The sequence below is a fragment of the Rhinatrema bivittatum genome, chromosome 15, assembly GCF_901001135.1.
Source record: "Rhinatrema bivittatum chromosome 15, aRhiBiv1.1, whole genome shotgun sequence".
Lineage (NCBI taxonomy): Eukaryota > Metazoa > Chordata > Amphibia > Gymnophiona > Rhinatrematidae > Rhinatrema > Rhinatrema bivittatum.
Window position 1 is genome coordinate 60,271,035 of NC_042629.1, and position 13,137 is coordinate 60,284,171.

The 13,137-nt window shown below is 47.3% G+C and overlaps 1 protein-coding gene and 1 long non-coding RNA gene across 2 annotated transcripts in view; one reads left to right on the plus strand and one right to left on the minus strand.

The window, feature by feature from the left end:
• Positions 1-269: 269 nt before the first annotated feature.
• Positions 270-13,137, minus strand: part of WNT4 (Wnt family member 4) — a 62,022-nt gene continuing 49,154 nt past the window's right edge. Inside the window, exons 3-5 of the mRNA XM_029578277.1 lie at positions 8,627-8,758; positions 4,920-5,062; positions 270-856 (exon numbers count right to left, since the gene is read on the minus strand). Of these exons, the coding sequence (XP_029434137.1) occupies positions 389-856; positions 4,920-5,062; positions 8,627-8,758 (743 nt within the window). The 3' untranslated portion in view covers positions 270-388. The remainder of the gene's footprint in view (positions 857-4,919; positions 5,063-8,626; positions 8,759-13,137) is intronic.
• LOC115076628 overlaps positions 9,415-13,137 on the plus strand; it is a 231,145-nt gene continuing 227,422 nt past the window's right edge. Inside the window, exon 1 of the long non-coding RNA XR_003852818.1 lies at positions 9,415-9,680. This is a non-coding gene — a long non-coding RNA (uncharacterized LOC115076628). The remainder of the gene's footprint in view (positions 9,681-13,137) is intronic.

Consider the following 13,137-nt stretch of genomic DNA (forward strand, 5'->3'; position numbering starts at 1 on the left):
ATTGTCACGGGCTTATCCCATTTCAGCACAGCAGGCCAGCCTCGGGTCCCCATTGGCCTCCAGGGCCCTCGGCCTCCACTCCTAAAGCAGCAGCAGCAACTACAGGTGTGAGATCTGCTCTCTGCAGCTCCTTGCCACCGCCCTTCGACAGCCTCACCATCTGTCAGCAATAAATAAACCCAGCGATCGGTAAAAAAAAAAAAAAAAAAAAAGGCAGCCAGGGCCTCTCGGGACTGTAGCATCCTTTCCCCCCCCCTCCCCCTCCCCCTCCCCCTGCTCCATCTCTTGCAGTCTCTAGAGCTCCTCCGGTGGGACGGGCGCTGGGTGGCAGAGGAGCGGCCGTGCAGCCAGTGAGGGTGGAGTCCGTTTGGGCTCCCTCCACCCCTGATCACCGGCACGTGTGCATTTCTACCAATTTGTAGCACTGTTTACATTTGACGAAGCAGCACCAGTGGAATTTGCAGTTGCATCTTTCCATGACCTCCACCTCTTCCGTGAGGAAGCCCCTCCCACAACACATGAGCTCACAGCCATCAATGGCTTTGGAGGTCTTGTTGCACTGTCGGCCGGTGGTGCCCAGGACCCCGTTCTTTAAGTCATGGTCACAGAAGTCCGGGCTGGAGTCCAGGTACACCAGGTCCTCATCCGTATGGGGTTTGAACTGCGAATTTTTGGGCACCAGGACTTTGGCGGAGCCGATCTTTCTCTGCTCCACCTCCGTGGCGCCGTCAAACTTTTCCTTTAGGACGAGGCCCACCTTGCGGAAAGGAGGCATGGCCTTCCAGCACGTCTTCACTTCGCAAGAGCCGGACACGCCGTGGCACTTGCACTCCACACGCATGTTGCTCAAGATGGCCTGCAAGGGCAGAGATGGAGAAGAAACATTTCTGTCAGTGGGGACCCAACATTTCTGTAGCAAGCAAGGACCAACTCATCTTCCCTCCCAAATCAAGATGCAACAAGAATTACGCCAGGAGGGTGAAAGAAGAGAAGAGGGATACACGTCAAGCCTAGGACTAGGAAGTCTATACGTCAGGTATTAGCCCCAGCGCTGCTGTTGATTGCATGAGCCTGGACAAGCCCCAGGATCCAGAATTGTAAACCTCCCGCCTTTAGCAGCTTGACCCAGCCTCTTCCTCCTCTCAACTTCACTAAGGTCCATCCTATTATCTTCAATTCCTCTATCCTAGGACCTCTCCCATCCCAAATTCAGTGCCAGTTTCCTCTTCAAAGCTTCAGGACCTTTCTCCTGGCAGCTCCAATACCTTCTTGTGGTCTGCATGCTCTAGTGCTAATTTTAGGTTAACCAGATAAGTAGTGACTTATCTGGCTACGTGGCGGCCGCTAAATATCCGGCTGAGATCAGTGGTCGCCACTTAGATGGAGAAATACTTATCCAGCTAACTAGTTAACCAGATAACATGTGGGCAGATCAGGGAGAGGCTATGTATTCAGTTAATTTAGCCAGATAAGTGCCGGATAACCAAGCTGTGCTGCTGAATACGCATTCTAAGAACTAAAGCGATAAGTTATATCTGGCTAACTTAGCCGGATATCTTTGAACATTGGACCCAAAGTGCCTCTTAACAACTTTAGAAATGTTTTTTTGTCTCAACAGACTTTGATTCTATTTTACCAGGGCCCATTTGATTATTGTTTAATGTATATCTGCCCATCCCTGGTCTCCATTCTTAGAATATTTACAGAGCTTCGTTCACTCTCTGTCTAGTAAGGAGTGTCTTGATTTAAGAGAGAGAGGCAGGAAAGCTAATGCACTCCATGTCATAGAGGACTGGCTGAGACAGTCCTGGTTTTATCCCTCCCCCCCCCCCAACACCTTTAATCTAGGGACTCGTAGGTACAGTTTATCGAAAAGTGTCCTTATGCACCCTCTAATCCAGTACTAAATGTATATTCACTCCAGACTCACTGCTGATTGTGTTCACACGCAAAGTAAGTTGGCATGTGCATGTTATAAAATACGATATCCGCACACATGTGCGCCGGATTTTAACATCTTCTTTAGTGGGGATGGTTATTTACTTTTTCCAATAGTACTAAGACCATGGTAGCGGATTTATGTTTAAACAATTTTATTGGATTTTCAACAAATACAATAGCAAATACCATAACAAAGAGGGAGGGTGAGGTCTGATCCCTCCCCCACACCAGAAACCCAACTCAGTAGCAACAGCACCCCCCCCCTCCCACCCTTAAAGTCCAATACTAGTGGAATAGACGAATGATGCCAGGCCGTGTTGACTGGGGCGCCAGGCGAGGTCTCCAGAAGGTTGATGGCCGCACTCACTCATTGAGCACAAGGCTACGCGCCCGGGGGGATAGCCGCTGAATATACGGGTTCCAGATCTGGAAAAACCGCTGCCGTCGTCTCGGAGAACCCCGAGCCGCCATACGGTAGCGGATTTAAAACAAATTGGAGAAAGTATTTTTTTATTCAATGCACAGTCAAGTTGTGGACTGTGTTAGCAAAGAAAGTGATCAATGCACAGGGCGGGCACAACACACTGTGCAAACCGTGCACTTGCACAGGGTGGCGGCTCCAAGGGAGCAGCGGACGGGGCCACTTGCAGCCAAACTGGAACGGAGGCTGCAGGGCTGTCTGGCGCACTCCACCCCCTGCCAGCCGCCGAAGTAAAGAAAAGGCCAGCAGACCGGCTTCGGTCTAGGAGCCACTAAAGGAGGCTTGCCAGCTCAGATGTACCTAGCGGTTTGGGCAGAGGTAATCCAAACCCCTGCCCAATCCGATGCATGAACAGGTAGATTTCCTGTGGGAACTGGCAGTAGGAGCAGCAGGAGCAGCAGCAGCATTTGAATGACATCTCCTCCTGCTGCGGAGCCAGTGACACAAGAGGAGGAAGAACTGAGGGAGTGTGAGAAGGGGGCAAATATCTAGAGGGAGGGAAGGGGTGAAAAGTGGGCGAAAGTGAGGGGAATGGGGAGAAAGAGCTGAGGTACTGAGGGAAGAGGATAAGCAATGAGGGAAAAAGTTGAGGTAGTGAGGCCGCGGGTTATCTGGTAGACGCCATCCCATCCACTGGTAGCCTAAGCAAAAAAGAGACTGCGGGCTGCCAGCGGTCCCCATCTCACCAGCAGCCAAACTGGAGTGGAGACCACCTTGTTATCCGACCCGATGGAGGTCAAAGTGAAGAGTTGGACCCAAGGCTGCTGGGGAGTGCAAATAGAAGAAAAGAAGGTGAAGCCCCTGTGAGTGAGAAAGCATGTGTGTGTGAGTACTTTTGAAAGGGAGTGCATATGTGTGTGTGTGTGTGTGAGAAAGGGAGTGTGTGTGTGTGTGTGTGTGTGTGAGAGAGAAAGGGAGTGTGTGTGTGTGTGTGTGTGTGTGTGTGAGAGAGAAAGGGAGTGTGTGTGTGTGTGTGTGTGTGTGAGAGAGAAAGGGAGTGTGTGTGTGTGTGTGTGAGAGAAAGGGTGTGTGTGTGTGTATGTGAGAGAGAAAAAGGGAGTGTGTGTGTGTGTGAGAAAGGGAGTGCGTGTGTGTGAACGTGGGAGAGAGGAGCTGTGAGCAACTGAGAGAGGAAGCATGAGTATGTATGAGAAAGAGAAAGTGTGTGTGTATATATGAGAGAGAGGAGAAAGTTGTTGTACCCTCCCTCCCCCACTAATCCACAACAATCTCAAGGTGACAGGAAACCAAAAGTTCCTATGTATGAAGAGCGGGATACTTTATTTTTATCCTTATTAGTTTTAATTATTGGGTGCTATTTCATGACTGCTCGTTTGAAATATTTTACTGCTATTTGGGAAATTTAAAAAACAATTTGAGTTTTTAATTATTGGATGTTTATTCTTCAGCTGTCCTGAAATATTTTTCATTATTAATAAATATGGTTTTACTATTATGATTGATGTTTTATATTTCTTGACTTTATTGTTTTATGACGAATGGTGATGTTTCTGTTGTTGCACTGTATACAGAGTGTGCCTTGTTGCAGTTTCCAGTTCAGTTTTTGTCTGCACATTTTTATTTCTACTTTATGGTCCCTTTTTATTTAGTGATGGACTGTCTGTGTTCTGCATGTGTGACTGAGGTGAGGTATTCGGCTAGCATGTAGCTTCTGTGGGGGGATGTATAGCAGCATGGCTTATAGGAGGGGTTTTGGTATATTAGGAGCTGGTTTATATTTGCAGTTTTACTTTTTCATAGGTAAGATTGTTATTGTTTGAGTGCTGGCAGTTAGTGCTGATTGGTATGGGTGTGCTCAAGGCTTTCTGAGAGTCAAGCCCCCATCCAAAATGCATTACAATAGGCCTAATAATATATGGGTATTTTTGCAGGGTTTTCTGGTAGGCACCACAGCGGTGCATGTAAACATAATATACAGGTTGCTGTAAGTGATATTTTTACCTCAGAAGACTATACCCAGAATGTTGTGTTTAATGTAAATGCATAATTTTTAAATGTGGGTGCATGGGATTTTGAAGTTCGCTTATGACCTCTAATAGTGGCCATGGGTTCCAGAAAAAAGAGGGTAGACCTGGATAGAGAGGAATATCAGTTTTTAAAGTTTAGATTACTGAACTGGGGTGGGGGCATGGGGGGAGGGGCAGCACAGTAATTGTTCGCACAGGGCAGCAAAAAAAAAATGAGCACCGGCCCTGTCGAAGCATCTAGGATAGCTGGGTTTAAAAAGGGCTTGCACAAGTTCCTGAAGGATAAGTCTATAAACAGTTATTAGCCAAGAAAATCTGGGAAAGCTCCTGGTTATCCCCAGGAATGGATCTGCCGGGTGCTGGATCAGCCATTGTCACAGACAGGATGCTGGGCTTCATGGACCTTTTGGTCTGACCAGCATTGCATCATTCACATTCCAGTGTTTTCACTGAAATCCTTCTCCTTCCCTTCTCCCTCCCCGGCACCACACGTCTCGTGATCTCCTTACCTTGCGGCCAGCTTCGTTGTTGTGGAGGTTCATGAGTGCCCGGCTGGATGAGGCTCCTTTGCTCCTCTCCCTGATATCCACGAAAGATTGTGAGAAAGCCACACCGTAGGCGATGTTATCCGAACACCCGGACCACTGGAAACCTAGATCACATCAACCAGCAGAAGAAAATTAACCCCTGTGTACAGAAAACAGAGGAAAAACTGCTAATGGTGTCAACAGAGCATGAAGCAGCCCACAGAATAGCACTCTGGGCACCCAGCAGTCTGTGCTGAACATCTGGAACCCCTGCGGTCTGCACACGCCCAAGTTCCTGGCCACCAGACCTCTGACTTTCATCTTTACATAGAATTCGACAGGTCACAATGACCAGCTAAATTCCCAGCACGTGTTAGTAAAATGCAGTCAACTGCAAGTTCCAGGTGCTCCAGTACCAATGGGATAAAGTTCCAGTAGATGGATGGGTCTGGGATAAAATGGTTCTTTGTGGGCTGTAATAGCTTTTAGTGGGCCAGCATGGGGATTACTCAAAGGTGTCACTGTGCGTGAGTTGTCAGACCCTTTCTTTACATGTGAAGCTCTGCCGCTTGGCTGACACCTGAAGCACAGATCTGGGTGCTTGGGAAACCTCAGGTCCACTGGATATTTTAAAGCAGTACACAAACAGATATTCAAAATACAGTCTTCTATTGAGATATGCATATTATTTTTACATTCATTGCTGGGATGCCAACCAGAACAATTATTGAACCACACTCAGAACCTATGTAGCAAACCTGCCATAACCAAAGCATACTAATAATATATAAAAACATAAGACTTGCCATACTGGGTGAGAACAAGGGTCCATCAAGCCCAGTGTCCTGTTTCCAACAGTGGCCAATCCAGGCCATAAGAACCTGGCAATTACTCAAACACCAAGAAGATCCCATGCTACTAATGCCAGTAATAGCAGTGGCTTTTCCCTATTGATTAATAACAGTTTATGGACTTCTCCTCCAGGAACTTATCCAAACCTTTTTTAAACCCAGCTACACTAACTGCACTAACCATTTCCTCTGGCAATGAATTCAAGAACTTAATTGTGTGTTGAGTGGAAAAGAATTTCCTCCAATTTGTTTTAAATGTGCTACTTGCCCAGAACTCTCACAGCAGCAACTCTACCTCTGAAAAGGCAACACTGTAAATTACACCGGGCCCTAGAACACCAACACATTGGGATGACAGACAAGTCAGAGTGCTACAGATCCCCGGACAGAAATGTCATGCTAGCAGAATACCACATGCAGAACAAGGACGGACCCTCACCAAAAACAGAATAAGGGATCACATGTTAGAAAAAGGAACATGCAAACAAAAACAGAAGTGGAAATCCCAAGAAGCCAAACCCTACAACCAGCGCAGCACCAGAGAAAAGAAACAAAAACGCATTTCCTCCTGTACTGCACAAAATACAATAATAAAAGAGACGCACATTCCCAAAACTGACCTATTCCAATCACTAAACTGAAACTAAAACGCTTTCTTCTACGTTTGTCTGGACATTTTATTTTTCTAATTGTTTTTCCCAATCTCTCTCTTCCACTTTCCTCAATCTTCTCTTAACTCTTTTTCCTCATCTTCTTCACTCCCTCCCCTCCATCTGTCTCTGACATTGATCAAATTTCCCTCTCATCTCATTTTTCTCTTCTCTGCCTCCCTCTACTCAGAGCTAGATTTCACCCTTCCTTCTCCCCTCACCAATCTTCTGCTAACTGGCTCCCTTGCCCACCCCTCAACGGCCGCCTCCTTTATGGTTCTCTCAAACCACTCTGTCCATCAAATCATCTCCACTCTGACTCCTTTCAACCATCCCTTCTTACTTCTTCCAACCATGTTTTGGAGGCAGTGCATGCAAATTTTCTCTCATGCATATTCATTGTGGATATCCTGAAAAACGGATGGCTGGTTGGCCCCCAGGACAGGGTTGGGGTCCACTGATCTAGACCCTCCAGCACTACACCTCGAACCCTTACTAGTTCACCCAGACCTCCTACCCAAAGACTTCAGACAAAAGGTAGGTGGGATTTCAGATTTAAGTGTGTTTGGACAAGTTCGGTAATGTACGTGCGCATCCTGCTTTCATAGTAGCAACTTGCACGCATACTTCTAATCTCACCCTGGAGCGCCCCTAAATCGCCCCCTCATTCACGTTTGTGTGCAATACTGCAAGTAAGCATGTACTCTTGAGGTTTATAAAATAGACACCTGTACATACAAGCTACTTACACGTGTATGTGCTGTGTTTACATCTGCAACCTTCACGTAACTCTTTGAGAACCACTTCCATTACTCTCATATGGACTTGCACTATTAGGCTATCCAGAAGGGGATGATTTTGGTTTATTTTTCTCTGCTGTACAGAACTGGGACCCCACCCCAGGTTACTGCAGCACCCCTGATCCCTTTGCTGCTTCCAAATGTCTGAAGGTGCCTCAAGTGAAACCAGAAGCAGGAGAGAGGACATCCAGAGAATAGTTCCTCCTGCCCACCTCTCCAGCCTATTGTACCGAGGGGACAACCGGGTCCCAACTGGTGAAGGGGGCTGCACCTGCATAACTCAGTCAACTCATGTGGGAACCATATGGGCTCAATTTGACTGAGCCATGCAGGTGCCTTGCTCACATTCAATACAGCAGTGTCTCATCCCCCCCTGTCCTGGTTCTTGTCAGCGGAGGAGACTCTCCCCAAAAATTATCATATTGGAGGGGAACAAACCAGGAATACACAAATCCCTTAGAACTTTTTACTGGTCCATTGTGCGGATCATCTGCCACCGTTCTACCTGATGCGTATCATTCAATATATTTTTTTGTCCAGAAGAATGTGCCATTGTGCATTGCCAGCAGCATTGCCCTGTCACTTCCCAAACACCCGCACACCCACATTCACCCTCCCCATGGACAACCGTTTCCAAACATCTACAAATGTTACATTCATAAATGCTCTGCATGAAGCAGCCTAGAAATCAGTTACATCTTGCAGCAGGCATCTTTCATGGTTATAAGAGCATTACTTTTGCAATGCAGACAAAGCTGTCAGGCAAATCAGTTCTTCTCTAAACTTGTGCGAGACAACAATCTTATATCACAAGAGGTATCTCCTGCACGATACTAGCAGTTCATCAGCTGTCACAGCCAGGCCCTGGACGTTTGATATTCCGAGAATATGGAGGAGATTTGGTCTGAATTGGGCACATTTTTTGGAGGGGGCAATTTAGAATAGCACTTTTAGCCCACTTACACTGCAGTCAAATTTCAATGGGAAAGCACGAGCATGGTTTATCTTTGAAAATTAGTGGGGGGCACACAGTACGTGCAGAGCAAAACAGTGTGCGTGGGCTCCGGAAATCCACCTGAGCTGGCTCCTTACTGCTGCTCGATTAACTGAAGAACCAGTGCCTCTGGTCGGTGCTGGACTGTGGCGGCTGTGCGAGCACAAAATTGCGTTCGAGGGTGGCCACATCTGAGAAATATTGATCTAGGGCTTTTAATGACCTTGACACGTTTCACAGGAGGAGATGTGGATGGGGATAGATGACTCAGGTCAGTCCGGTGTCCATCAGTTGCTAAGGAGCACCTCCCCTCCCTCTTCACCACAGGAGGCCCTCTTCCAGTGCTCTCCTGCTCAAGAGACCCCTTAGGCCCAGGGCGCGGGCATTTGCTTACCCTGAGGACTGACCCCTTGCACAGTCCGGTCACAGCCACACTTCTCCAGCTCTCCACTGCTACAGGCACGAGTCACTGCAAAGGCAACGCCAGCTGAGGAAATGGCGTAAACAAAGGCTGCCTCTCGGGTCCCTACAAGAGCAGAAAGTACAGTAAGCGGTTATGGATGTAAATTCTGAGATACACTTCACCTTTGACCTCTGCTTACAGGACCTCTTTGGGGGGGCATGTGCCTAAGAGACTGAGGTGCGCTGGAGGTCCACATTCAGACCCAGTCCGGATAGCAAAGGTAGCCAGATAAGTTTATCCAGCTAACTTTGGAGGTGTATTCAAAAGTGCAACCACATTATTGAATATAACTGGCTCTCTAGTCGCCTAAGTCATTCAGCTAAATCTGAGTATTGGAGTTAGCCGGTTAACTCAACTCCTCCCAGTTCCGCCTCTGGCACGCCACCAACTTATATGACTAAATTCTAGCCGCCTAACTTATTAGTTGCCTAGAATTTAGCTGGATAAGTGCCCAGATATTCATATAGCTGGCTAACGTTTGAGCTTGCCAGCTAAATGCTTTTGAATGGACCATTTGGCATCTGTCTCCTTTGCAACCTATGCTGCCAGAGGGAAGCCGGTGTACAAAGGGTTAACTGGAAGGGGACTGTGTGACGCAAGACCAAGATCTCAAAACACTGCTGACTCTGATGGACCAATGGGAGTTTGTCTAATGTTTCAGCCCCAATGGGATGTGTACTTCCTGATTTTGTTATTTGTAGAGCAGTCCCTGGAGCGGGTGGAGGCTGTTGGACAAGGGCCTGAACCATTGGGCGGAGAGAGAGAGAGACCTTCATCCCCTGTTATCACTGGCAGGAGGCTTGGGTGATGAAGGGATTCCGGAGGTGAATCTCAGCCTTTTCCAGAGAGCAGGACAGGGCTGAAAAGTTGCCTGCTGGAGCTGTTCCAGGAGCGAGACTGTGCTCCCACTGGCGCTGTGAGAACGCTAGCTGCAGGTATCTGCGCTGGGGAAGGCTGGCAAGATCCTGGACTGCCACCAATAACTGTGAGTTCTCAGCTTTTCTACTGGTCAGTGGAGTAACGTCCAAAAGGTTTTGGATTTCTGGGGGAAAGTATGTTGCCTTTGGAACCGTCTGTTCATTTTGGGGTAAAGTAAATAACCACCAGGGCAAACCACTGAAATCTCCAACTGTTCTCATCACAGCGTGCGCACTAAGTTCTAGGAAAATATTTGCCAACACTAGGACTTCTATGGCAGAGGAGTTTTGTTTAATATTATAAGAGAGGACTTTGAAAGGGGGTGCATTTTTTTTCTCCTCTCCCCGTGCTTCAAGAGCAAGGTTTATTTGAGCAGGGCATAAATATTTTTTTCTTTGCTTAACTATTATGGAGTAAAGCAGGGGCAGGCAGCTGCCTGACGTATATCCACATGCACTGCTTCCATTGCATGCAAAGCTAGCCATGCATCTTCATTGGGGAAATCCTGAAAACCCAGCCAGCTTGTGGCACTCCAGGGCCAGACTGCCTGCCGCAGCTTTACTATACATTACCCCTGCAGTATAGTATATAGTGTAACAGTATTTGTAAGGCACCAGATCATTTGAATTGTCAATAGTGTTTTTATTCTCCTTTGCAAGATTATTTTCTCTTAAGTACAATTTTTCAAGAAACTGTTATGCTGCGTGGTCTGGGGTGGTACTGCTGCCTGGGGATCTCCTGAGGAGGGTCCTCGGCCTGGTACTGGGGGCTGCTTGGGGGACGTCTGTCTCACATTGCCCCTGACGGGTGAACCCTTGCAGTCACTGAGGTCATGGTATTCATTTTTTTCTAGCGTGATTTGCCCCCCCCCCCCCCTTCCTCTTGGCATCCGGTAATCTCAGAGGGGAGGGGCAAGGGCTTCGGGCATGCCCCGGGGGGGAGTCGGTCAGGCCAGTTGCGTGACTGCCCCCATGCGATCAATATGAGGCCCCGCAGGGAGAACGGGAGCCTGGCTCTGCTCTGTCCTTTACTTTCGATTTTTAGCTGAATCTCCATCTGTTTGGTTCCCCCCCCCCCCCGGCTATATGAGCCTGCCGTTTTAGGATCCCGTGGCCTGGCTGTATTATGGAACCGATCCCCCCCATCACCGGGAAACACTCCCGCGGCCTCCCTTCACAGCAGCTGCAGGAAGCCTCTCCTTGATCTTTATCGCTGGCCGCCGCCCTCCCCCCTTACACAGGGGCCGTGGCAAAACCTAATAACCTCTCCTCGACTCCCTCCCTGTATCGGGGCTCTCCTCTTCCCATATCAGGGCCATCAGCAGGTATCCCTGCCGAGATTCCCCCAATGTAAGTAAATATGTTTTGTGATTATATTTAGAGGCAGCAAGGGGGGAGAGTGATTGAGAGTATGTGAGTGTGGGTCTGTGTGAGTGAGAGCCATATGTGCATGGGAACGTGTGTGTGTGTGTGTGTGTGAAGGAGCAATGTGTGTCTGCATCAGTGAGTGTGTGCAAGGGAACATGTGTGACAGTATGTTTCAGTATGTGAGTGTGGGTCTGTGTGAGTGAGTGTGCATGGGAACATGTGTGTGTGTGAAGGAGCAATGTGTGTCTGCATCAGTGAGTGTGAGGGAGCATGTGTGAGGGAGTGTGTGCAAGGGAACGTGTGTGACAGTATGTTTCAGCTATCAGCAGAGGCGTGTGTGTGTGCGCTTCAGGTGGGTATACTCTCAGCGTGTGCGAAGGAGCCTATGCATGTGTCAGAGACCATGTCAGAGACTGTATGTGAGAATGCAGAAAGATTGTGCACCCCCGCCCCCTACCTCCCCAACAAGCTCAGAATGACTGGAAATTAAAAGTTCCCAAGTATATAAAGCGGGGAGAGTTTGAATTGTTATTGGTTTTAATTATTGGATGTTCCTTGATGTGTCTGCTGTTTTAAAATATTTTATTGCTGTTTGGTGAAATAAAAAAAAAAATTATATATTTGTTTTTAATTATAAGATGTCTATTCATCACTGTTTTGAAATATGTATTCTTTTTATTATTATGGTTTCATTATTACTGATAATTTATATTTCTGGCTTTCGTTTGTTTGATGTTTTATAAGGAATGGTGATGCTTTTGTTTTTCCATTATTGCAGTGCATATAGGGTCTGACCTGAGGTTTCCAGTTCAGTTTTTGTCTGCACATTTCTGTTTATATTTTCTGGTTTCTTTCTTCTGTATTTAGTGAGTGTCTATCTGTGTTTTGCATGTGTGCCCAAGGTGCATTCTGCTTAGCACGGCGTTTCTATATAGGGATTTATAGCAGCCTGGCGTGTTCTCTTTTCCAAATAGTGGGTACGTTAGTGTTTTAGGGCCTGGTGTAATATTTGCAGTATTGCCTTTACAAAGTTAGGGTTTTCTCTGTTTGAATTCTGGCATTTAGTGCTGTTTTAGTGTAGGTTTACTATACTGTAATTGTAATTGAGTTTACTCGAGAGTGTGTGAGAACTAAGCTCACACCCAACATGTTATAGTAGGCCCAATGCAAGTTTTTTTTACATTTTTTTGCAAAGTTTCATGGTTGCCAGTGCATTTAAATTTGATGTATATGTCATAAATGAGATTTTTACCTCATAAAACTGTACTTTGAATGTTGTTCTTATGTAAAATCTGTCGTCATAGATGCATAATATTAAATTGTGTGTGGGGTGGGAGGTACAAGGCTGTAAGGTTCACCTATGTCACCTAATACCCTTGCATCAGCCCTGGCAGCACTGGCTCCGTGTGGGGAAAGCAGGGTTCTGGAGCTGGGCTGCTTTGGGCTCTGTGGCTATTCCCATTGTTGACCCAGGACTTCATTTTTTCTCTTTTTTTTTTTTTGTTTTTTTTAAGTCCTGGAGGAACCGCTCGAACCCCTTCTGGTTCCCCCTCCCGGAGAGTAAGGTGGGCAGGGCAAAGCCTAGGGAGCTGCAAAGCAGCAGCAGGCAGTCGATGGGAATAGGATGGAGGCAAGCAGCAGTCACAGAAAGGGATGGGGGTGAGCCTAGCAGGAAGGGCCTGTGCAGTTTTGGGGAGGCTTCGGCGGTGGAACCAGTGGGGGTCGCCAAGAGGGGGATGGGAAAGGGAGAGGGCTGGTACAGGCTGGGGAACAAGCAAAAAACACTACATGAGGATGTGGCAGGCAGTAGCGGAGTGGGGACCCTCCCTGTGTGTGAGCACGAGCAGCAGACCCACGCGGGATGCAATGTTTGTGTCAGAGTGAATGGCTGGGTGGTGGTCTTTTTTTCCATGTCGGAGAAAAAGACACAAAGTGGGAGTGTATCTGACACTGGCTGGCAGTGTTCTGGTATCATTACACGGCAACTGCTTCAAGAGCTCATTGCTTGGCAAAAGACTTTAATACTATACCAGGAATCCATATATACCAGGAATTCCTGGTATATATATGAGAGAGGTAACCAAACTGATTGCTTGGAAGGAAGGGGGCCTGCAGCTGTGTTTGCTCTACTACTTAGTTATTTAGAAAAATGTGAAA